This window comes from Capra hircus, chromosome 15 (genome assembly GCF_001704415.2).
Source record: "Capra hircus breed San Clemente chromosome 15, ASM170441v1, whole genome shotgun sequence".
In the NCBI taxonomy this organism is placed as follows: domain Eukaryota; kingdom Metazoa; phylum Chordata; class Mammalia; order Artiodactyla; family Bovidae; genus Capra; species Capra hircus.
This window is the reverse complement of record NC_030822.1, coordinates 75930516-75955460: the sequence shown is the minus strand read 5'-3', so window position 1 is coordinate 75955460 and position 24945 is coordinate 75930516. Positions and strand designations below refer to the sequence as shown.

At 38.8% G+C, this 24945-nt stretch overlaps 1 protein-coding gene across 8 annotated transcripts in view; it reads right to left on the bottom strand.

Annotated features, from left to right (window-relative positions):
- The window catches only part of YAP1 (Yes associated protein 1), a 137433-nt gene continuing 113970 nt past the window's right edge, over window positions 1483-24945 (bottom strand). For 2 of the 8 annotated variants that reach the window (XM_018059887.1, XM_018059888.1), the window contains exons 5-8: window positions 24719-24912; window positions 10276-10406; window positions 6675-6787; window positions 4454-5124 (exon numbers count right to left, since the gene is read on the bottom strand). In XM_018059887.1, coding sequence (XP_017915376.1) covers window positions 4886-5124; window positions 6675-6787; window positions 10276-10406; window positions 24719-24912 — 677 coding nt within the window. In that variant the 3' untranslated portion in view covers window positions 4454-4885. Of the gene's footprint in view, window positions 5125-6674; window positions 6788-10275; window positions 10407-21930; window positions 21979-24718; window positions 24913-24945 lie in introns of all 8 variants that reach the window. The other 6 variants (XM_018059889.1, XM_018059890.1, XM_018059883.1 and 3 more) reach the window with 5 other exon arrangements.

Here is a 24945-nt window from a genome sequence, read left to right as displayed (position 1 = left end):
ACTACAGCACTATATGTCACAGAATTCTCATCTGATATTAACTCAGCAAATTTTTAATTGAAGAGGATTGTTTATGAAAGTTTTCAGGACTATTTAAATAAAGAAATTAAATGGCAACAATTTAAAGCAGGGCAGGGACAAGTCGCCCAGCCAGAGAGAAGGCTGATTCCAGAAGCAGCAGTGTGCATGCAACCCTGGAGTCCAAGAGAGCAGTACATGGATTTGCCCTAAATACCAAGTAAAGCCGGATTTTCAGTCTAAGTGATGGCTTCCAGGACCAGGGACGGCCGAGCTGTCATTACAGAAGGAAAGAACATGTGATGGGGTCCTTGACGCTGCTCTTTCTTTACAACCTCAGCAGACAGGATGGAAGTCAAGGGGTAACTCACTGGGTTGCTCACCACTTCCCATTACTAGTCCTTATTCTCTCTAGAGGCTCCCAAATCCAAATTAATATATTCTGAGAATTTTACTGACTCAGACTGACTAAATCAGTTACCCGAAGGCTATACAATTCTGGTTCACAGACTCCAGAAGGACTGTAAGCCATCCAATATAAAGCGTACGGCCTCTTAAGACTAGCTCCCTAGTAGGAGGGGCAATGTCTATAGACACACAGTATGGTTTTGCGTTAAAGTATACAACCAGTAGGGGTTGTGCACTTTGCAGAAGGGGAACAATCAATTTCAAGTTCTCCAAAATGTTTTACTATCATAAAGAAATTATACATAATAAAACACTGTTTTCAGACTTGCCTCACCAAAAACATGTCAATAATTAAGATATTATATACACACAGAAATAAACGATTTTCAAAGACAAATCTGCTTCTTCAAAGTTCAGAGCCTACCACTTAATCTGTGAGTATTTTAATTTATAAAATAATACCTAATAATTTTCATAAGTATTATAGGGCTTCCCAGGTAGTGCTAGTGATAAAGAACCCACCTGCCAATGCAGGAAATAAGAATCATGGGTTTGATCCCTGGGTTGCAAAGATCCCCTGAAGGAGGGGACAGCAATCCACTCTAGTATTCTTGCCTGGAGATTCCCACAGACGGAGGAGCCTGGTGGGCTATGGTCCACAGGGCTGCAAAGAGTTCGACAAGACTGAAGTGACTTAGCATAGCACATTAAGCATTCTATTTTGGAGACATAAAACCAAAGGCTATTTTGAGAGAAATATTATTTTCTTCTGTGCTATTAACACATGTAGTAAAATCATTTAAGACTGAAGGGGATACAGTTCTGCTTATACACTTTTATCAATGAAGATGGTTTACAGGAAGAGTACAGCACAGAAAGTTCAAAGAATTATATCCACACTACAGAATTTCCAGGTGCCAAACCGACCTTAAGTTTAACCTGTCTGCCAGTTAGTTACCACTATTATCACCTTTTATTGCTTGCACTTGTTCTACTGAAGACCCATTAAGAAGCCAAAAAAGTTTTAAATATATTCACTGTTAAAAACAACAAAGAAGCGTTTAAAGAAAGAATATATTTGAACCATATAAACAAACAAAAAGGTATTACATAGGAAAAATAATGTAACAATTTATGTAAGTACCTAACATATGAGCATGCTCTTACATCTAAAACAAAAAATAAAAAGGTAACATTGGTACTATATATATATATTTGACAAGTGTGCATTAAAGAATTCTCTAATATAAAACATTTAAAATGTGGAGAATATTTTGTCAAGACACAGAAAACAACTGTTAAGATAGGCACACCCACAATTCTTATAAAAACGTGCTTATGGAAGATAAAATTCATCTGAGCATTCATTTCTCAGATGCAAAGAAGCTATGAAACTGTAAATCACTGGATATTGCCTCCCACTTTCGCACTGAGTTTCAACACTGATTAGTATAAATTATGAATTACACAATTAGTTTTATTTTTAAAATTTTAGTGTTTCTGCCAAGGTTCCATATAAAATGCATCTAGTATGAATACTTAAAACAGCAACATAATTTGTATAAAAGTTACTTTCCAATTTTTTTTAAAGCACTATTGTTTAGAAAATAGTTATTATAACAAATAGTGCTTTGGAAAATCTGAAACTATAAATCAATATGCTCCATCAACCATAAGTAGATCTAATAAGCCCTAACTAAAAAGAACACAAATGTAAAAAGCTGATAAGTTTAAAGATTATAAAATTGGTTTATTGTAAAAGCAATTCAAGAATACCCAGTTAAAATCTTATTCCAATGCCACCCAATACAACCAAGAAGCAGTTAAACACTTTTACATTAGGAACAAGGACAAAAAACAAGAAAGACCACATCAAGACTGTGATTCAAATTCAGAAAGAGAAAGGCTTAGGTCTCCTTCAGGTCAGTACAACGGTTACGATTAGGTCAAAGCACCATGTCCTTCAGACACCACGGTGCTGCCACAACACTGAGGTATAACTGGGTAAATCCAAATCGAGGGGGAATGAAGAACTCCATATTTTTGTTTTGTGGGTGTACTTAAGTGATTGAAATTTTAGGAACAACTGCTTTTAATGACAGCAATATACAAGACAAGTTTTTATTGAAGAAAAAGAAGCTTATAAAGTTCTCTATCAAGGTCCCACTAAATCTTCACAACCCCCCCTCCCATTTTCCCACCCTTTCCCCTAATCTAAAGCTACTCTGCTGATATATAAGATGAGATCTTAATTTGTGGCTTAATGGCAAATTGTAGGCACTCCTTCTAAGTAGCTTTGATCTTCTGCATATAAAAAAGCCAACATGCTGTATCATTCATCCATAAACTCAATTATGCATTCTAGGCAGAAATTCATTATTCCTCTAAAAAAAAAAATCAATACATCTATCTGCACAGTGGCCATTTCCCCCCGGACTTAATTCAAGATTTAATCTTTCTGCTGTTTTAATAATAGCCTTAGAGTCAATTATTACGAATGATCAACCTATGAATCAATATATATAACACAATGACTGCACTTTGAGCACTGAAATTACCTAATATAAAACTTTACTTCCAACTTTTGCAATCCTCTAAACTGAAGGGTCAAAATACTTGTATTTTGTATTCAGAAAAAAAACCAAAAAACAAAAAACCCCACCTGAGGTTTTCCTAAGCTGAGGCTTTTTATAGCAGTTTTAGCCAGGAAAAGAGAGATTTTATGTGTTATAAACCCTTGAAAATAAGGGCTTACTCTATAAACACTGAAAGACCCTTAATCGTAGAGGTGCTAGCTGATGCCACTGTAATTCACAAGCAAGTATTACTTCATAGCTTATACTGAAGGGTTGATTCATGCTCATTTTGTTCCTTTAAAAATACTCTTTGGAAAACATTATTATTCCTGTAGACACATACTCTAGTTATATCTCTTCCAGTAAAAATAAAAGTATAATCATGATTATCTCTATTTCTTTGCTAAAATCAACTAGTAATATACATTAATCTGATCACTTTACCAGCTAACTTATGACCTTACAGTATCCCATATACTATCCAGGGTAAATTCTCAGCATATAGAAGTAGGAGCAAGTCTTATAAGTAAAAACAATTTTGTAGGCAATATTTCAATGTAGTGTTTAATGTGTTCATTATAAAAGAGAACTAAACTACTAGATTTTACTTCCAAAACTAAGGCAAAGGTAATCTTCCAAAGCTAAAGGGGATAATAAAGCCATTTCTTGTTTACTTCTTTCAAATTCAGCAGATAATATCCACTGTGTGCCCAGAGGGCATACAAGACTCCTGGAGGCACTATCCATAAGAACAGCCCTTTCTAGAACACTAAACCACCACCAACTGCACACTACCCCAACCGGATTTAAACTACTTGTGAAATATAAACTACTAGTCTTGTATTCTAAATGCATACATTCATAGCTACCATTTTAAAATAAATTGGAAAGTAGGGAAAACTAAAAAAAAAAAGATACATTCTGCTATCACACTATTATAAACATTATTAAGTGTGTGTGGGTATATATAAAGAGAGCTGATTACCAAGATTTAAATAAGATGGTAAAAAAACCCAGGACATGTAGATTTACCAAAGGAACTATAATAGCTGTCCCAAGCTACAAGTATAAACAGATGCACTACAATGGTAATTTGCCTTAGATTCTGAGGAAAAAAGAAAAAAACAAAACAAAACCCCTAAGACAATAAAAATCCCGATGAAGACCAAAAAAAAGAAAAACAAACAAAAACCCCACAATAAAACCCACCAAAATCTATACTAGAGTATGTGGCAATAATTAATATATTTCTATGGAAATTATCTCAAGCCTTATAAGCTCCTAAAATAAAATCAAGGTCACTATGTGACTAATGATAGCACTAGGAGGAAAAAAAACCCACTGAAAGTAAACAGTCTTCAGCCTTGGTTTCAGCTAGCTCTTCAAATCAGTCTAAGTACTAAACATCAGATACAACATTTTTGGCTTGTTAGACCAGTAAGTTATGTTTTTCCACTGGCCAAAGGCAGCTGAAGAACAATTGCTTGAACAAACTAAATGCTGTGACATGAAGCATTTGACTTCCAAGTCTGAGTATTTAGTTAAAATGATTGGTGAACATCTAACTGGGCAAAAGGAATGGCATCCATCATCCAAACAGGCTCACTTCCCCCAGCCCCCAAAACAAACAGTAGTTATAATAGCAAAAGAAACAAAAGTTTTTTTTTGATTCCTTAGAGCCAACTATGGAAGAGGTCAGCAATATATTAACAGCAGCAATGGACAAGAAGAGCAAAATAGTGGATGAAAGAATCCTGCTGGACGTTTGTTCATCTTTTTCTGTATTAGCCAGAAGACTGCCCCTGGCTTAACTGGAAATTTCAGGTATAGGTCTTATCTCCTTAGATCCTTCACAGATTTAGAATTCAGTCTACCTGAGGGCTCTATAACCATGTAAGAAAGCTTTCTTTATCTAGCTTGGTGGCGGCCAAAACAGACTCCATGTCGTTGAGGATGTCGGAGCTCAACGCTTCTTGCAGGCTCGGCATCAGCTCCTCCCCTTCTATGTTCATCCCATCTCCCTCCAGGGTTCCGAGGTCCACGTTTGTCCCAGGAATGGCTTCAAGATAGTCTGGGAAACGGTTCTGCTGGGAGGGCAGGGTGCTTTGGTTGATAGTGTCACCTAGATGGACCAGAGAGAGAGAAAGAAAACAGGTCCTTTTGAAAAGCTGACATCGTGACACACGTAGGGAAAGAAACGCATTCCTGATGGACTTCCTCCACTGATGCCCACAGTTTACTTTAGGCCAAACAACCCACAGACAGCAAAGTAACAATGCCAAGTCTCCTTCAGCTTCATGTATTCAGATACTGAACAAGTCTGACTGCTTATTCCTGCGTGGTCAGCACTGAAGAGGGTCCTGGGAAGCAATTTGCTGAAACATTATATACTCAAGAGAGAGAGGACAGATAGGACACAACCGTATCAGCACTTTTCGTCGAAACATTATATACAGCGAGAGAGAGAGAGCGCAGGTGTGACTCAACAGCGTCAGTACCCGACTGCTCCAGGGTGCACCGCCACAGTAAGGGAAAATAAAGATGAATGGGTATGCCTGTCTTTCTCGCAAGTACACACTGGGGAACAGAATAAAAGAAAAAGGCTGCATGAAACTCTAGCCCACTCTCAGGAGATTCACATTCACAACAGTAAAACCACGCCTCCCAGAAGTCCTTGGGAAAGTAAGTCTTCCTAGCTTTCCTTGCTTACAGGTCTCCCAAACTTACCTGGCCAAGAAACCTTTTTTGCCCATGATGACGTTAACATTCATGAACACTTCCATGGACTATGCTTTCAGAAAAACTAACATAAACCATTAATTGTTATAAAAGTTTAGAGAGAAGGGAGAAACGGGGGAGAGAGGAATAAGGAAAGGTGTTATGAATGAGATGGGTTTGAGGTGACTTGTACGGATGACTTAAGATCCAGATGAGGAGAGGGTGGTGTGGATTCCCAGGGACACCGACGCCACGGGCTGGATGCACACCAGCACAGAAGCCCCGCCAAACGCTCCCAGAAGCAGCAAGCTGAGGGGCCAGCGAGCCGGAGAGCCTTTTCACTGCCCAGCCAGCTCGTGCCCTCTGACAGCTGCCAAGTCCAGGTCACAGGGTAAGCCACAGGAGCACCACTCCTGTGGGGGAGGTTTTCAAGCTCCTGCAACTCTTCCAATAAAGGACGTAGGGCCACCACCTAACCTTTCCAACCTGCCAACCTGAGGCCTGCATCACCTAAGCTGGACAAAAGACTCTCACAAAGAGGGAGGCAGACAAAGAATCACATACACAGAGAGACATATAAATCAAATACAGAGCTCTTGCTCTGAAATTAAGAGTAAATATCCATATAACAGAGACTTCTAATATGGTCCTCAACTGCCCTGCCCATTAATTAACTCAACATTTTAAATTAACTCAATATTTTAAATGCTAAGTCATGTCAAATAGAGATAAGATATCCATGACATATAAAAACTTGGAAAAGACTTCAATTACAAGATGCTACTAAAAGAAAGAAAACCACCACCACAACAAGGCAGGGCTCAATTAAGTCTACAGGACCTTAACTGGTCTTCTTCTGAATACTCTTGGCTCACTATACTTTATCAGACCCAGCAACACAATGACTGTATCTGACCGAAAGCTAGATGACCGAGCGGAACAGAAAGTACCAACCTGTATCCATCTCATCAACACTGTTCAGGAAGTCGTCGGGGGTCCGAGGGACGCTGTAGCTGCTCATGCTCAGTCCGCTGTCTGTGCTCTCGTCGCGAGAGTGATAGGTGCCACTGCGAAGAATGAGGGTCACAGACCAACGCAACACACGTAAGAAAAGATTCCCAGGTGAACACATAAACACTTGCTCAGTACCAACGTGATTCCCGGAGGATGAGCGAAGACTCCTGCCCTGCAGCATCAACAAGCGCCCTCCTTCAGAGCCGGTACCAAGCTCCTGTGCCATGAAGCGAAATGGACAAGTTGATCCTAATTCAGACTGGCAACCTCAGGGGGTCAAAATTTCTCCTAAGGTTCTGTGGTCATAAGGGAAAAGCAAGATATACCCAGCTTTCCTGAGGGACAGGAAACTCTCAGTGTAACGCCGTTTGAATTGGCTCCAAACAGCTCATCTGTCTCAAGGTCTCCGTGCCCCGAGTGGCAGTGGTCACAGGCGTGGGTCAAAACACAGCTTCCAGGTGGTACTAAGACAGGCCTGCACTAGATTCCTGCTGAATTCCTCGGCTCATGCAGAGAGTTTAAGCCAGAAAAATGAACCCTAAATAAGGAACCAGAATTTCTTTTTGGACTGGGCCAAAACAGATGAGTCAGTGCTGATAAGAACAGAACCCACTAGCTTGATCTCCTTGCTTCTGTTCGGGAAAGTGGGGGGAACCCCGAACAAACACCTCAGCATGAAACAGGAGTCCTGAGAGTTCCAATGGAAGGAACTGATTAAAAACAAAAACCAAAACAGCCCTGCAAGGCACACAGCTTGAGAAAAACAGAAAAACAGAACCAGGTTTTTACTTTAGGCTGAATGAAGAGTATCACAGATTTACATACAAGTATGTTAAATATCCTCAGAACATTACTTTCATAAATGGAACACTTCCCTAACCTAGCAGCGCACAGACACCAGGCGGCATCAACAGTAAGATCAGAGGTGCTATAATTCTAGAACATCTTACAGCAGAGTGTGAAATAAAGGCAGCTGTAATTCTTAACAGTCTCTGACTACAGTGTGAACTTAACTTTCCTCACAGCTTGGACATTTGAGGAGCTGTTCAGTTTACACAAAAATTAAGCAAAAAAGAGGAGAAGGCGATGGCACCCAACTCCAGTACTCTTGCCTGGAAAATCCCATGGACAGAGGAGCCTGGTAGGCTGCGGTCCATGGGGTCGCGAAGAGTAATAACTAAGCTTCAAAACCGAGCTTTCATAGTTGCTCAAGGTTGAGAGCTCAAGCCCTTCTTCCCTACATTACTCAATGCACTTGCCGTGTTCCCCTCTCTTTCACACTGTATATTGCAACCACCAGTTTAATGCTTCTGTCAGATTTTGGCAAGATTCGAAAGCCTCACACAAATCCAAGAAAACACAAATTTGCCTCTGAGACCATCTGTACACAATGCAGCCGCTTCGGAGAAGCCCTCAGGATGTGGTTTGTTTTTATTTTGCCTGACTCGATCTGGGACGAGGGCCTGGTCCTAGTCATCTCTCTATTCCCACTGCTCACCACGGGGCACATATCAAGACACTCAAGACTCTGCTACAGAATGGCTGAATTTACACAGTTCTTTCCAGGCCTCAGGGGAAGCACATGGGCATTCCTGAGGACGGAGTTCACAAGGCCATTTCCCTGATTAGGAACTGCCCCCTGCAGCCCCCACCTCCCGTCAATGACACACACTGAGCATCTGCTACTATGGGATAGGGATGAGACAAGGCTGAGGAATCAGAGGTTAACAGCAACAGCCGACAACTGATGCTTTCTGAGAGGCTCACAACTTCAGGGAGGGAAGGGAACAAATACATATATAAGGGCTACGTGAGCAAAGTGCTTTCAGAAGAGAAAACTTTCAAAGTACAGGGGGAAGGTTTAACGGAGGGGAAAGCCGGAGCTGGCCTTGAAACATCTGAGTAAAAAGGAGACGAGTGAATGTACCACCACCACCAGAGTCAACTCCATGGCAAGTTAGGGGAACAAGTGCTTAGAGTTTAAGGAATATCATAAATTAAATACAGGCAGTGGGGGAAACTGTCCAAAGTTTCTGAAAAGAAAAATGCTAGGGCCAGATGTGTGTTTTAGAAACCGGGTACTACAGACAGGAGGCATTGGATTCTGACCTGAGACTAGCAACTTTGGGGATGATTCACTCTGTTCTTTACCAGGAAATAGAATCTTAAACTGTAGCTCAGCTTTTATCAAAAGTTCTAAGAATCTGCACAAACGACTAACAGGAGGCTATGCGGTCTCCATCCCTCTTTTCTAGATGGTCTCATTTTATCCCTGGACCAATAAACACAGACCATCAACGACATGGGTACTGGAATTACATTGATCTGAAATCTCCTCTGTGGGGGAAAAAAGGTCTGTGGCTATGACTTTTCCTAATTAACTTCAGAATTATAATCTTCTATAAATACACTCAATTACTGGAAGGACTTTAAACTGCATGTGTCAGAGAGCAAATACAAAACTTAAATACATTTTAGATGGCCTTTGAGTTGTCCTGTTTTCAATGTCATTTGTTTCCAGGAGTTTTTCATCTCCCTTTTGATTTCTTCTTAGATGGCCTTTGAAATCAAACAAGTCAATCAGGCCACCAGCACTTATCTTAAGAGAGAGAAAGTTTATTGTACTAAACATTTTGGTATGACAAGGTATCTTGTTTTTCTTAGGGTCTGGATGTTTTCAATTCAACTTGTGAGAACTGAAAGGGTAGCATAATAACCTTCCTAAATCAATATACATTTCAACATTCTTAAAAGTGCACTGTCTAAAACTGATTACAAACAAAAGCAAAGACCAAAAAGCATTTGTTTCTTATTTTGCAAATAGAAACTGCATAAATATTTGACAATCTACAAGAAAGAACTGTAGTTAAGTCTTAGTTTTAAATGCCTTTCTAGGCAAAAATGATGATCTGTCTCAGCTTGCAGTTTTCAACACAGCACTACATATAATAACATCTTTGCAATATGCCTGAAATCCAAGATTTCTGGTAATTCACTAAAAAATCATCCTTAACTGTGCTATTTTTGAATACTCTTGAATATTAACACATTATTTGAAAAAGACACAACCTTCCTTTTTATCTCCTTGACCTATAGCCCTTAAGAATATGAGGCCTTACAGTGCTCCTGTAGTGAAACTTCTCAGGTTGAACACTTAACGTGGAAAATTCCTTCCAAAGATCCTTATAATGCTGCCCTAAGCAGGTTTAAGATGCCTTTTTTCCCCCTGCTTTCACAGAAGGGCATTCACATGTTCCTTCACGATTCTGCAAGTAACTGTTAGTCAACAGCACAGGCACAAGCAAACACGTGACTCTGAGTAAGTATCCCCTCTACAAGTCTGAACAGCTCATTTCCTCTCACAGCAGCCAGTGTCTAATCCTCAAGCTTTATTGTACGAGCCATTTATGGAGAGATTCATTTACAGCCGTGGTTCTTGGCCCACACGGATGTTCAAACAGCTTATTATATATAAGCACTAAGGAGAACACCGTAAGCTGTGATTTTTTTCAGATGTTGGCCAGCAGCAACTCTTACCAACCTGTTAAGAAAGGGATCTGAGCTATTGGTCGTCATAGTTCTCAATTCCTGAGACATCCCAGGAGAAGATACTGGATTTTGAGTCCCACCATCCTGCTCCAGTGTTGGTAACTGGCTACGGAGAGCTAATTCCTAAAAAAAAAGAAAAAAGAAAAAAAATCAACACAAACAGAATCAATCCACTAATTAACAAATTTATCATTAGATTCACATATAAATCTTATATGTACATATAAAGCTTAAGCATTAACATCTAAAAGTTATTGAGCTGACCAGTCAGAAGGACCAAGTTCTCTCTATTTCAAGTCACTGAACATTAAATTATATAAACTGAAAGTTTATCCAGGCTTATTAACCCCCCAACATATACTTAACTAACTTAACTACTTAGTTTTCTCTTGTTATTTTCTTTATTCTGGCAGACATGCCTAGATCCCTCCTTTAGAATAGGGTGGCAAGTCTGACCAACTCTCATACGGTTTCATATATTTGGCACCAGTAATAAAAATAAGGTCAAAAGAACAAAATTTGGTGATTTACCAAGACACCATCACTCCTCACTGCCTTCTGCACTGTTTTACACTTTGGTATCAAGCAACTCAATCTGATGTAGGTTTTTCAGTCTTGAGCTACTGATATCTTCAAGGGTATCCCACAGTTTCTCACCAGGATACCACCTGGACACTGAGCAAAAGCTGTGAGCCATTACTACTGATTGTTTCAGAAGGCCTGCCCCAACATGCTTTCAAACATTCTGGGTCTCAGCTTTTCATCTGCTCAGGGCTCCAAGGCTAGTTTACTTTACTCTGGCCAAGTCCTACACCTCCATTACCAGCTTGTCCTTTCCTCACCTTTTCATCCATTCGCTGTACCCTTTCCTGAGAATTTCCACTGTGCCTCTCAAGCTCTCATCAACGTCTTCTGCTAGAGATCAGCTTTCTCCTCCTTGACAGTTTTGGTCTGACTTGAAACGTGGCTTTCTATCACAAAGGACACTTCCCCACCTCTTGCAAGTGGGCAAGCCTGCTCACCGAGGCACACACCACCTTCAAGACCCTCCCTCCCAGGGCACCACTCGGTCCAGAGGCCGTGGAGGTATTCTCTGAGCTCTGCACCAACATTTCTAGACTTTGCAACAACCACTTTTTACTCAGGTTTCTCCCTTCTAGATATACCATTCTTTAAATGGTTTCTTAGCCAGAAAGTCAAGACGGAATGCAGAGGGTCTGTGAACTTCGACGGAGAAAAAAGTTACATCTTTATTTTCATTAAACTGTAAGTGAAATTTAGCATTTCCTTCAATTATGTTAGGCAACAAACAGTAGTATTTACTATATCTCCAATTTTTCATCAGTAGAAAACATTTTCATATCATACTCCAGTTAAGTTTCTTAAAAATGTTCATTACTATTCCAATATTAGTCATAAGACATGCCACGATCTCTTATTACTTATACATTAGGCAGATGATTTATTCAACATGAGAGCTCCGTAAATTTCTGGATTCCAATGATCTTTATCCCCGCATACCTCAAAATCACCCATTTGTACACCCAAGACCTTGCTATTCAAAACCCAACCTGCCCGTACAATCTTTACTCACGTTTGGGACAATGATCAGTGCTTCACTTCATTGAAACTGCACTTTACCACTCGGGAACCTTCAACAGCCACGCACAGAATCTATACAGTAATCTAATGCTGAAATTCCTCCTTCCGAGTTGGGGGTTGAGTGTGTGCTCCCTGAACCTGATACTATGTCTTTCATACACTCTTCTCTCGACTAAAAAAAATAAAAATAACAACAATACTTCTCTTATATTTAAGATCCAGTTACCTTCTCTAGGAAATTCTCCAGAATGATCCCATCTCCATCTTTGGATTGAATTACACAGATGGACATTATGCCTTAACACCCTGTTCTGTTCAGTTCAGTTCAGCTGCTCAGTTGTGTCCAACGCTTTGCAACCCCATGGACTGCAGCACACCAGGCTTCCCTGTCCATCACCAAACTCCCGGAGCTTGCTCAAACACATGTCCATCGAGTCAGTGATAACATCCAACCATCTCACCGTGTCATCCCCTTCTCTTCCTGCCTTCAATCTTTCTCAGCATCAAGGTCTTTTTCAGTGAGTCAGTTCTCTGCATCAGGTGGCCAAAGTACTGCAGCTTCAGCTTTAGCATCAGTCCTTCCAATGAATATTCAGGACTGATTTCCTTTAGGATTAACTGGTTTGCTTATTTGCAACTCCATGGACTGCAGCATGCCAGGCTTCCCTGTCCATCACCAACTCCTGGAGCTTGCTCAAACACATATCCATCGAGTTGCTGATAAAATCCAACTGTCCAAGGGACTCTCAAGAGTCTTCTCGAACACCACAGTTCAAAACCATCCATTTTTCAGCACTCAGCTTTCTTTATGGTCTGACAAATCATAGCTTTAACTAGATGGGCTTTAGTTGATAAAGTAATGTCTCTGCTTTTTAATGTGCTGTCTAGGTTTGTCACAGCTTTTCTTCCGAGGAGGAAGTGTCTTTTAATTTTATGGTTACAGTAACCATCTGCAGTGATTTTGTAGCCCAAGAAAATAAAATCTGTCACTGCTTCCCCATCTATTTTCCATGAAGTGATGGGACCGGATGCCCTGATGTCAAGTTTTTTGAATGTTCAGTTTTAAGCCAACTTTTCCACTCTCCTTTCACCCTCATCAAGAAGCTCTCTAGTTCCTCTTCGCTTCTGCCATAAGGGTGGTGTCATCTGCATATCTGAGGTTATTGATATTTCTCCTGGCAATCTTGATTCCAGCTTGTGCTTCATCCAGCCCAATATTTCTCAAGACATACTCTGCATATAAGTTAAATAAGCAGGGTGACAATATTCAGCCTTGATGTACCCCTTTCCCAATTTGGAACCAGTCTGTTGTTCCATGTCCAACTGTAAATGTTTTTTCTCGACTTGCATTAAGGTTTCTCAGGAGGCAGGTGAAGTGTCTGCTATACCCATCTCTAAGAATTTTCCATAGTTTGTTGTGATCCACAAAAAGGCTTCAGTGTAGTCAATGAAACAGAAGAATGTTTTCTGAAATTCTCTTGCTTTTTCTATGATCCAATGGATGTTTGCAATTTGATCTCCGGTTCCTCTGCCTTTTCTAAATCCAGTTTGAACATCTGGAAGTTCTTGGTTCACATACTGTTGAAGCCTAGCTTGGAGTGTCTGAGATCAGTGCAATTGTGTGGTAGTTTGAACATTCTTTAGCATTGCCTTTCTTTGGGATTGGAATGAAAACTGACCTTTTCCAGGCCTGTGGCCACTGCTGATTTTTCCAAATTTGCTGGCATATTGAGTGCAGCACTTTCACAGCATCATCTTTTAGAATCTGAAATAGCTCAGCTGGAATTCCATCACCTCCACTAGGTCTGTTTGTAGTGATGCTTCCTAAGGCCCACTTGACTTCACATTCCAGGATGTTTGGCTCTAGGTGAGTGATCACACCATCATGGTTACCTGGATTATTAAGATCTTTTTATGTATAGTTCTTCTGTGCATTCTTGCCACCTCTTCTTACAATCTTCTGCTTCTGTTAGGTCCATACCATTTCTGCCCTTTATTGTGCCCATCTTGGAATGAAATGTTCCGTTGGTACTCTAATTTTCTTGAAGAGATCTCTAGTCTTTCTCATTCTATTGTTTTCCTTTATTTCTTTGCATTGATCAATGCAAAGTTCAGTTCACTTCAGTCGCTCATTCGTGTCCGACTCTTTGTGACCCCATGGACTGCAGCATGCCAGGCTTCCCTGTCCATCACCAGCTCCTGGAGGTGGCCCAAACTCATGTTCATTGAGTCAGTAATGCCATCCAACCATCTCATCCTCTGTTGTTCCCTTCTCCTCCCGCCTTCAATCTTTCCCAGCAGCAGGTGGCCAAAATATTGGAGTTTAAGCTTCAGCATCAGTCCTTCCAGTGAATATTCAGGACTGATTTCCTTTAGGATGGACTCGTTGGATCTCTTTGCAGTCCAAGGGACTCTCAAGAGTCTTCTCCAACACCAAGGTTCAAAAGCATCAATTCTTCAGTGGTTAGCTTTCTTTACAGTCCAACTTTCACATCCATACATGACTACTGGAAAAACCATAGCTTTGACAAAAAGACCTTTGTTGGCAAAGTGATGTTTCTGCTTTTTAATATGCTGTCTAGGTTGGTCATAGCTTTCCTTCCAAGGAGCAAGCGTCTTTTAATTTCATGGCTGTAGCCACCATCTGCAGTGATTTTGGAGCCCCCCAAAATAAAGTCTCTCACTGTTTTCATTAAGGCTTTCTCTCTCCTAGAATTCTTTGGAACTCTGCAGTCAGACAGATATACCTCTGCTTTGCTCCTTTTTCCTTTTGCTTCGCTTCTCACCCTGAGCATATATATGTACTTAGCACTTAGTACACGCTTATCTCAGCATTTATCACATGATATTGTAATCATTCCTTCACTATTTCTTCTCTGTCCCTGAAGGTACAGAGTGAATAAATTAATGGATGCTTTGGAGCATAAAAGAGCTTCTAAACACTTTGAAGAATTTATATTGCTATTAAAATATGAGGATGTTAAAAGCAATAAAGTTTAAAATGAGTAAAATTACAGGCTCCAGATGAGGTGAGATGCCCCGGGAAGAGGCATCCTTTTGTTTCCTGTGTACCTAGTTTTGAACTTCTTGCAACATGAAGCAAATAGATCATTACTGAAGCAACTTAATAAACTGGCTATACTTTTCATAGTGTCCTTCACAACTTTCTGTTTTACCCTTTCTGATCGTTTCTATTTTTTTAAGGTTTTATGAAGCTAAAGCTAATTGCCATGTGCAAAATCTCCATGTTCTCATTCTGCCACATTGCTTGTTTGAAGCTGAGAGATTTTTACTTCTTGCTGCCTCTAACAACTGAATTTCTACTGTCAGCAGACACTGAAGAACCAACTATCCACATTGACAAAGAAAAGTAATTTAGAGACGTGAATAAGAAGGCCGATCTTTCTTGTAATTTGCCTAAAAAGATATCCAACCCCCCTAAAGGATATGGAAATATATACTTCTCATCAAATCTATTTTTGAGTCAAGACTAAGAGCAACTAACCTAGGGATTCACCTAAACTGAACCTGAAAGGAACAAGTGGAACAAAATGCCACTTTATTTACTGGGAGTGGTGGCAGGATGATGTTAGCATTAATAGTAGGGAATACGGCATGAGAACAAATGTAATGTGGTAAGGCCAATAATACAAATAACATATACATAGATTATAGAACCCATACACACCAGTTATGAATATTCAGCTGAGGTTTGAAACTTCTAGTTATAGGAAAAATAAACAAAATCCCAAAACCAACCAGGTTGATTAGAAGTACTTTTTGAAGTTTTACTGAGGTATAATTGATATATAATAGCTTCCACATATATTATCCAAAAACGGGTATATTTTCACATAGCTCAGTATTTGCTAAAAACAAAACAACTTCAAGTAACTGAAGTTGACTTGGTAGCTCCCTCCCCAAAGCATTAATTCTTTTGTTAACATTTTCATCTGCTGTGAACATAATTTATTTCATGGACTTCAATAAGGAAGATCAACATTTTTTTTGATATTTTAAAGAAACTGTCAAGAGTTGGGGAGGAAAACCATATATAAGTACACAGGCCAACTTCTCCCCCACTTCTTATATATAAGTTTGGAGTTCACGTGAATATGAAAACAGTAAGGCCCACTTCCACATAAACACACACACATCCATATAGAGATGGAAAATCGCAGAAGTGTCTGACTCTGTGCTTTGCCTCGTTGGGTTTTGAAGGAGAGCGAATGTGGAGTCAGGTTAACAGAGAGTTCCTCCCTAAAGCTGTCCTGCTGCCAGTGAGGAACAATTAGATCATGGGTTTTCATTGCTGAGTAAGCTTTATAATTCTTTGTATTCTTAGCCAAGGACTGCAAATGTGAAAGTGAACACACTGCATAAAATTAACAATTTTATAGTAAAATATTAAAAATGTTTCGGAGGGTATAGAATTTTTGCTAGTGACTCTGTGAGCTTAGTTGCTCAGTTGTGTCCGATTCTTTGCGACCCCATGGACTGTATCCCACCAGGTTTCTCTGCCCATGGGATTCTCCAGGCAAGAATACTGGAGTGGGCTACCATTCCCTTCTCCAGGGGATCTTTCCGATCCAGGATCAAACCAGGGTTCTTAAACGTCTGAGCCACCAGAAAAGCCCAGTGCCTTTACAGAAAAATAATTACTTTAACATGGATAACTATGAAATGAAGTTACATAATCTCAATTTTTTAATCAAAAATATTTCATATCAACTTTCTTCATACCATCCATCTTCAAATAATGCCTGCATATATCTACATATACCTATGTAGAATACACCCATTCTATTCCAATTATTAAAGCATTTTGGATGAATATGAACATTATTTTGTAACTGAGTAAATCTGGCATAGCTGTTTTAAAAAGTAGCCTTGGGACATATTTGGACTGTCTACAAAAACTGATTTCAGTTGAAACATTTCATGTTGCAAGTTATGTCTATCTCTAAAGCAGCTTTTTATCCCGAACAAATGTCTAAAATTAGAATACGGAGCTAAAAATACAAGTTCGTTAAGCTTCTCTTTTCCCAAAGGTAGTCAGAATAAATAGTATGACAGACTTTCAAAAATGGAGAACTAAGCAAGTTATAGGAGATTCGGCCAAAATTTATCATGCTTCTGTATTTCAAAAGTCAAACAGTTCTTTTAGCGTATTTGACTTTTTCTTAACGGAAGCAAGTATTTTTAGCTCATTTTCTTCTGTAATAATACAAAAATGTGGTGACTTTTCCCACTGAGCCCGTAAATCTTAGCTAATCTGGGATGCGTGTGGAGCCAGGGCTATCTGCACTGTAAGTAAAACTCATGGACCCAGTTTGGTCTGGAAGGAACTTTCCAGGATGGTTTATAAAGGAAAATAGGATTAGCCTGGTCCATATAGTGGACTTTTATGGACTCAAAATCTAGACATAAGCCATTGGTCCTTTTAAAATTTCCCTTCTCTTATTTAAATGGCAGTACCATTTCTCATAGGGTAAAAAAGATACTTTAAGATATTAAGTATTTTGGCTCCATAAAAAATTGATGCTTTGGTTCACATTATTTAGAAAAATAAGGAGAAAGGCAGTAGAAGAAGTCAGTAGTCCGGAAACACTTTGAACACTGCTAGATTATCAAATTCTTAAGAGTACCCTACCAAAATGGAGGAATATGCCTACACAAAATCAAAATTTGGAAACCAGTCAAATATCTAGCAATAGGTGAACAGATAAACAACCATAGCATATCCCTACAATGGAATACAAGTTAGCAATAAGAGGGAATGAACTATAGATATAATATGAATGAATCTCAAAATAATCATGTTAAAGTGAAAAGGTTATGATTCCATTCATTAGAAAATCCTATAAAATTAATGTCAACTTTACTTTCTTAAAGCAATTTTTTTCTTCAGCCAATACTATTTATGTCTCATTTCTGGATAATACATGGCACACAAATGAGTTTCCCCTTTTTGAACCCAATCAATTTATTTAAAGTAGGTTAGTTTATTAAACTAGAAACCCAAATTTAGAAATGGAGGAAAACTCTAAAAATACACATCTTTTAAATAGTTTGTCTTAGTAATAGCAGTTTACATCAACAATTTTAAAAACAGAAGCAAAAAGCCATTTCCTCCAACAATTCCAAGATAGGTTCTTGTCATACCCCATTTTCCAACACAGTTTTAAACCACCATAGAATATTTAATTATGTCAAAAATTATTAAAACATTTAACCAATGTTGAAAATGCTTTTTGTTTTTTTAAATATTTGTGGCATTTACCGAAGTTATCTTCAACTTCAGAACAACCTTTTTAACTAAAAAATGTGTATATATGGATTTGGGGATTGTTATGAGAACTGTATGATAATCTTAAATTCTTAAAAAGTGATAATCAAAACAGATTTGCACTTTTATGTTCCCACAGTATGATCCTGAGATTCAACACTCTGACAGATCTCTTTTGTAATTTATGCTACTTAATTGTGGTCTCAAAGTAATAAAGTTATTATAACATTGTTCAAATTACCATGACCTTAATGAATAAAACAAATGAGATAATCTATTAGAGTATGCAGAGCGTGAGGCTGAATCTCCTCCCTTCTTATACAGTTTTCAATATGCCCATTAAAAATAAAATATTCATGGGAAAATACCAAAATGAATCTATGATTTAGTCAATATTAGGACTTCAAAAAGGAGAGATAATCTTAGCTTTTCTAGTATCTGCTAACATAAAAGAGAGTCTGGAGGGAAAGAAAGCCAAAAATTTGCTATTATTAAATTCAGAAAAAAAAAATTGCAGTGATTATTTTCATATGGCTCTGTAAAGAGGTTTTATTTTGCTCTATTTGACTAAAACTATGGACATCTGAATTTCTTCACCATTTTGGGCTAAGAGTGTAGTATAATATGTTTGATATTAATACAACAATATTAATTTTTATTTATTTAAATTATTTTTTATTAATTTTTTAATCCCTCAAAAGCCGTAACTGACCCTGGTGTGTATTTATTACTATATACATGGAATGGCAACTGCACAATATTCATTAGTTGCAAAATATTTTTCGCAATATAAATAACTTCTCTGAAGCTATAATTTCTATGACAAGTAAAGCAATTACTTGCTCAAAAATAAAGTTAAGATATCTATACATAGCACTCTTATTTCTATTTTCTGGGTTTTTCAAGAATTCTGATGAGGGCTCTTGGGGATGTGTTTTGACCTAGGCTTGATGAAAGAAATGGAGAATCTTAATTAGTAAAAGGGAAGGGGAAAAGGATTCCTCATGAGTGGGATCATGGCAACAAGACAGAGGCGTGTACTTGGCTGAAGGAAGGTAACTGGCTTAACCAGAATTGAGAGAAAGAAAGAAGATTACTGACCACAGACCACAGAAGAGCCAGGCTGCAGAGTTTAGGACTGATCTCACAGGTACTGAGGGAACCACAGGGAGTAAGAACCTCATTCTTAAGCCTAAGACAGGTAAAAACATTCACACTCAGGTGGGGGAACTATCTTTTCTCCAATTTAAACATTACATGCATGCTCAATCTCACAGAGCAAAGACAATGCTTACAGTTTCAAAGTTTTGTTTTTTCCTGAGACTAGAAACTGCTTTAGAAACATACAAACAGCTAATCAGAATGAAATTAAACAGTTTAAAGCTCTATGAGCACAAGTTTTTCCAAAATTCTGCCAACAAACCCTAACGAAGGGAATAATTCCCATTTTTAACTAAAAAGATATACTAATGCCTGCAAAGTTGTCTTAATTTTTCAGAATTCTGCATTACTCTCACCCATACTGATACTAGCTTCTATGATCAGAGCATCCTACAGTACAGACATGTTTTGTTAATCCTATGCAGAAGTACTTAGTAATCTGTAAACATTTTGAAGTCTGATACCTTCCCACAGTCCACAGCAAATGAGCTATATAATTATAAAATAATGCTACTGATTTCATTGTGCTTGTTAACTCATCTGTACTAATTTCTATTAGAAAAGTAAAAATAAATAAAAACAAAGATATCTGACAACTTTGAACAAAAGTGCCTGGCATCAAGTATTCAATGGATCCATCGCTTTTTGTTCATTATTCCTTTGTCCAGTCTGTTCTTTGATACTGGAAAGTTTCTTCTTGCTTTCTTGATTATCTTGGTAACCTTATTTAAAGGCATCTTCACTTAAGACTGTTCTTTGTGAAAAATTTCCTGACATCTACATTAAGATAATCTAGAAAATAAGTAAGATGAGAAAAATAAAAATACTGGCTTGATACAAATACCACCAGTTTCTATGTATTTGAGCAATTCCAAATTTAGCCCTACATTGGAATTTCATACATTTTCCCAATTGTGCCAGGTAAATACACTGACAACTGAAACTTATATAACAAGCTAATATATTTTATTCTCCACATATGCAAAGCTAATTTAAAAAATAACTTTTAATAAAACCTATCTCTTTCAGGTTTCCAGCTCTGGCTTAGATAAATCTAAGGGATCAACACTGTAATCTTAATACCATACAAATTTATTGATAATAGAGTTTTAATTTATCAGCCTTAACTTTATAAAGCTTTACTACTAAAAGAAGTATCTAAAAACTCCCGATAATTTTAATGAGAGCAACTATTTAAACTTATACTGATGTATGAAATAAAGACCTGAAGGTAGTTCATTTATTTATCAGATTTAAAGTTTAAGATCTTAAAAGGAAAAAATAAACAGGAGACAATTTCAAAACACTTTAACACGGAGAACTTTTTGCTTGATCCAAAGACCTGAAGGTAGTTCATTTATTTATCAGATTTAAAGTTTAAGATCTTAAAAGGAAAAAATAAACAGGAGACAATTTCAAAACACTTTAACACGGAGAACTTTTTGCTTGATCCCAAATCTCATTTGAATTAATTTCTGCTCCTATGTTTCCACTTTATTTCAAGATCCAATGCTACAGTGCTCTTCCCAGTCAAATGTGAAACTAGCAGCCCTCACTGTAAGAATGTCTGCACTGCTTTAGCAAAGATGATGTTCACGGATTATTCCCTTACTTGATTTCTTGATTAAAGAAAGCATTTACGAGAGAGATAAAGAATAGAGATTTTCCTCTCACAAAGTTAACTGGTCTCTGTGAGGATTCTATCTACTATAGTTTCTAGACAGACAAGTTAACAGAATCTAACGTGAGTGGAGTTCTGACAATCCTACTGCCACAGTTCATTCCAACACAATGCACCTGTCAGCCTAGTGCAGAAGAGCTACAGAGAATAAAATGAGGTATTTGATGGTTGCTTCCGCCCCCCTGAAAAAAGTCCAATAATCCCTCAGCTCCGAATTCCTCCATAATCGGTGAACCCTAAACACAGAGATCTCTTTGGTTTTAAGAATGAGATTCTCTTCATGAGTCAGACAAGTGCCTGTGTTATAGAAGGAAAAAGTGGCCACAACCTTTGCATCTAAGTAAGACACCTTCACAAGCAGTGTTTCTTTGGGTTCACCAGGGAGAAATGCTGGTAAAAGCCAACAAAGAAAGCCAAAAGAGTACTCAGGTAGAGCACTGTCCACTTCTCTCTTCGAGTGATTTTGATATTCTTTCTTTGGAATGTCCACTAGAAAAACTTCTCCTTTCCTAGTAGTATCATTACACTCTAATAAGATTTCCTGAAGTAGCCTACCTAAGTAAATAATCTGTGCCCCCTTTGTTACTGTTCAAATTTTTAATTCCTGTAAGGCGCTGTAAGCACTACTTTAGGCTACACAAATAAAAATCAGGCACACTTCAGGGCTGACAGGAGGCATACACTACATATCAGTGTCGGGGCTGAGGGGAGAGACCTCCACCGAGTCAAAAGGACTGCTATTGTGGGAGGAGCAGATAGTGTCGACTTTCTGGGAAAAGCAATGTTAACTTAAGTAGCTTGGTAGGAAGAGGCCTCAGTTATTCTTCAGTGAGGACAAGCCCCCGGAGCACAAGTTTTTCTCTTTCCTAACAGCATATCTGTTTTCAATGCTAAAACATCAGACAAGAGCCTACCTGACATTTTGGAGAATTGGCTGTGCTGGGATTGATATTCCGCATTGCCTAAGAGTGAAAAATAAGATGGATAAAAATTACTTTAAGCCACATGGTTTGGCTGTGTAGGCTGACTTACAAATTCCATCCAGACATATCACCATAGCACAGAATTCCCAAGCTAGCTCAAGAAGAAGCAGACTGAGGGAGACAGGAGCCAGGGGAGTCCCCACGGAACAAACGGAAGCCTCAGCAGTGTCCACAGCGTGGAGGGCAGGACAGCAAGACTTCCGGTGTCAGGACTCACAATCTGATACTGGTCAGGCAGGTTCTTTACTTCTGAGTATTAGATGAAGCAGGAAAAATATAATTTGATGTTTCAGTGGTAAGAGAAACTGTCAATGGAAGAAGTTCACAGGAAGCCAGAAGACTTAAACTGCATTTATACTGAATGCTAAAAACAAACACCTTAAACAATGCCCCATTAGTATAAGATTAGAGCAGGTCGGTCACTTCAACAGAAGACAACACAGCAGGCGGTAAAGAGACAAAGAAGTCACCTGGAAAGGAAGCTGTTCTGTCCGGACCGTCACCCAGAGTAAGAGTGGGAATAAGGCTTAGGAAAATTCTTTAGAATAAAGAATTTCATAAGCAGCAGCATTCTGCCCACCGGGTGGGAAGGGGATGGGAGACAGCTGATCTACGCAACAAAGTGACGGATTTTAGTCTCATTAATAAGGTCTCTTGGTTGTGATGGTCTTCAATTCACATGTGAATTCTATTTGCTTGCACCATCTAGTACTCAGTAACGACAGAACGAGAAGCAGGCGATGAGAACAGGCTGCGTAAAGCGTACCCTGAAATCACTCTATTTCTTCCAGCAGCTATAGGATTATATTCTCGATGGTGCTGCCTTGTTCTGGTGATGAAGTTTTATTTAAATGAAAAATATCTTTCCTTTACAGTAATATGTTAAAAGTCTGTCAGAGGTATAGTGAACTTGTTAATGGGCTTCCTTTTTCTACTTTCTTAAAGGCAGATGAGGAAACACTTCTTTCAAGACCACTTCATGACACCATATCCTGGCATTCTCTCTCTTCTTTTGGGGCCAACCACACCAGATTATAGTGGCAGGTTACTGACAGCTCAGTTTACAAGTGTGGCGGCCTGGAGTCCTCATGGCTCAGTTTAATTCTTGGGTCCCAGTTCTTCAAACCTCAAATCAGCGTTCAATCACTGTATCAAGTTCATCTATTTCCATTAACACTCAAGTGACACTATCAAAATATACCCTCATGAAGAAAACAGTACCTTGTTCAAATGTCTACATCCTGGCAACAAAAATGTAGCCTATGATGGTACTTTTAATGCCTGTTCTTAGTATGCTATGATTTAGGGCTGGGCAATAGTAGAGACACTTGTATTTCATGTTTGTAAATAAAGAGAATGTCTGGGGCGGGGGTGAGGGGAAGTGTAAGAACTGGTTAGCTATTTACACCCAGAAAAGAGAACTAGAGAAATGGGAAAAGGAGATTTTATTTTCACTTACACCTTTTGTACACTTTCAAATTCACATTGTGTTTTTATTACCCAAAATATTTATATAAACATTTTAAAATATACTAAGATCATACCCCCAACATCTAAACTTTAGATTTTGTCACTCTGAAATTTGAGATGAGGGATTGTATTCTTATGGCACCGAAAAACCAGTATTTCTGAAAGAAAACCGACAGAAATGGCCCTAAAGGTTTCCAGCTCTCTAATGTTAGAACCTGCCCTTCCCAACGTGAAAAAACAACCACAAGCACGTAATTTTAAGGCACTTGGGGATCTTCTAAACTTGGGATAGCCTGTGTTACATTTTAAATAAAATATATCTTAGATTCAGCAATAGTGAAACATAGCTGTCATTTGAGAGGTATCATACTGGTATATTCCCCTAGACAAATAATTTGTTTAAAGTAAAAGATGTTTATCCCCAAGTGATGTTCCAGAGTTTCTTCCTTAGTGAAATCTTCAGATATTAAATAGTCTGCAATTCCCTGTACAGACATACCTCGTTTTATTGCACTTCACAGACACTGCATTTTTTTTTAAAAAAAACACATCAAACGTTTGTGGCAACCCTGCGACTAGCAAGTCTATCAGAGCCATTTTTCTAAAAGCAGTTGCTCACTTCACGCCTTGGTGTCATAGTTTGGTAATTCTCACAATATTTTGGCCTTTTTCATTATTATTTTATTTATAACAGTGATCTGTGATGTTACTATTGCAAAAAGATGACTCACTGAAAGCTCAGATGATGGCTAGCATTTTTTCAGCAGTTAAGTATTTAAAAGTTAAGTACTTTTAAAAAATGTACACTGTTAAGACATAACGCTATTACACACGTAAGGCTATAGTATGGTATAAACATTGACTTCTATATGCACCAGCAAACCCCCAAATTCATGTGATTCACTTTCCTGTAACACTCGCTTTACTGTGGTGGTCTGGGACTGATGGGCAATATCTCCGAGGTATGCCTGTATATTTGAGGAAGAGCACCCTTGCTTCCTTTGCCTTCTGCTTGACTGCAGTGACCATGGCCCGAACGCCTCTGTGTGACACAGGTTTACAAGTGACAGCCCACGTGCTCAGAGGCCAGCAGAGAAACTAAGACAAGGACAGAGCTGGACAGAGTGTTTCTGTGTCACTCTAGTTTTGGAGAAACAACATTCCTCTGTAACCAACAAATGCCAAAATGAAACACACCCGGCTTCACGGAGGAAAACAAAGCCCCAAGAGTGGAAGGCTGGTCTCTAACCTGGGGCCTCACCTGCCGAAGCAGTTCTTGCTGCTTCAGTCGCAGTCTTTCCTTCTCCATCTGCAACTGCTGCAGCCGCATCTGTTGCTGCTGGTTGGAACTGCCACCACCCAGGACTCCTCCCTGTGGGCTCTGGGGGGCCAGCGGGGGTGGCTGTTTCACTGGAGCACTTTGACTGATTCTCTGGTTCATGGCTGCAAGGAAACAGAAGATCTGTTCTAAAAAAC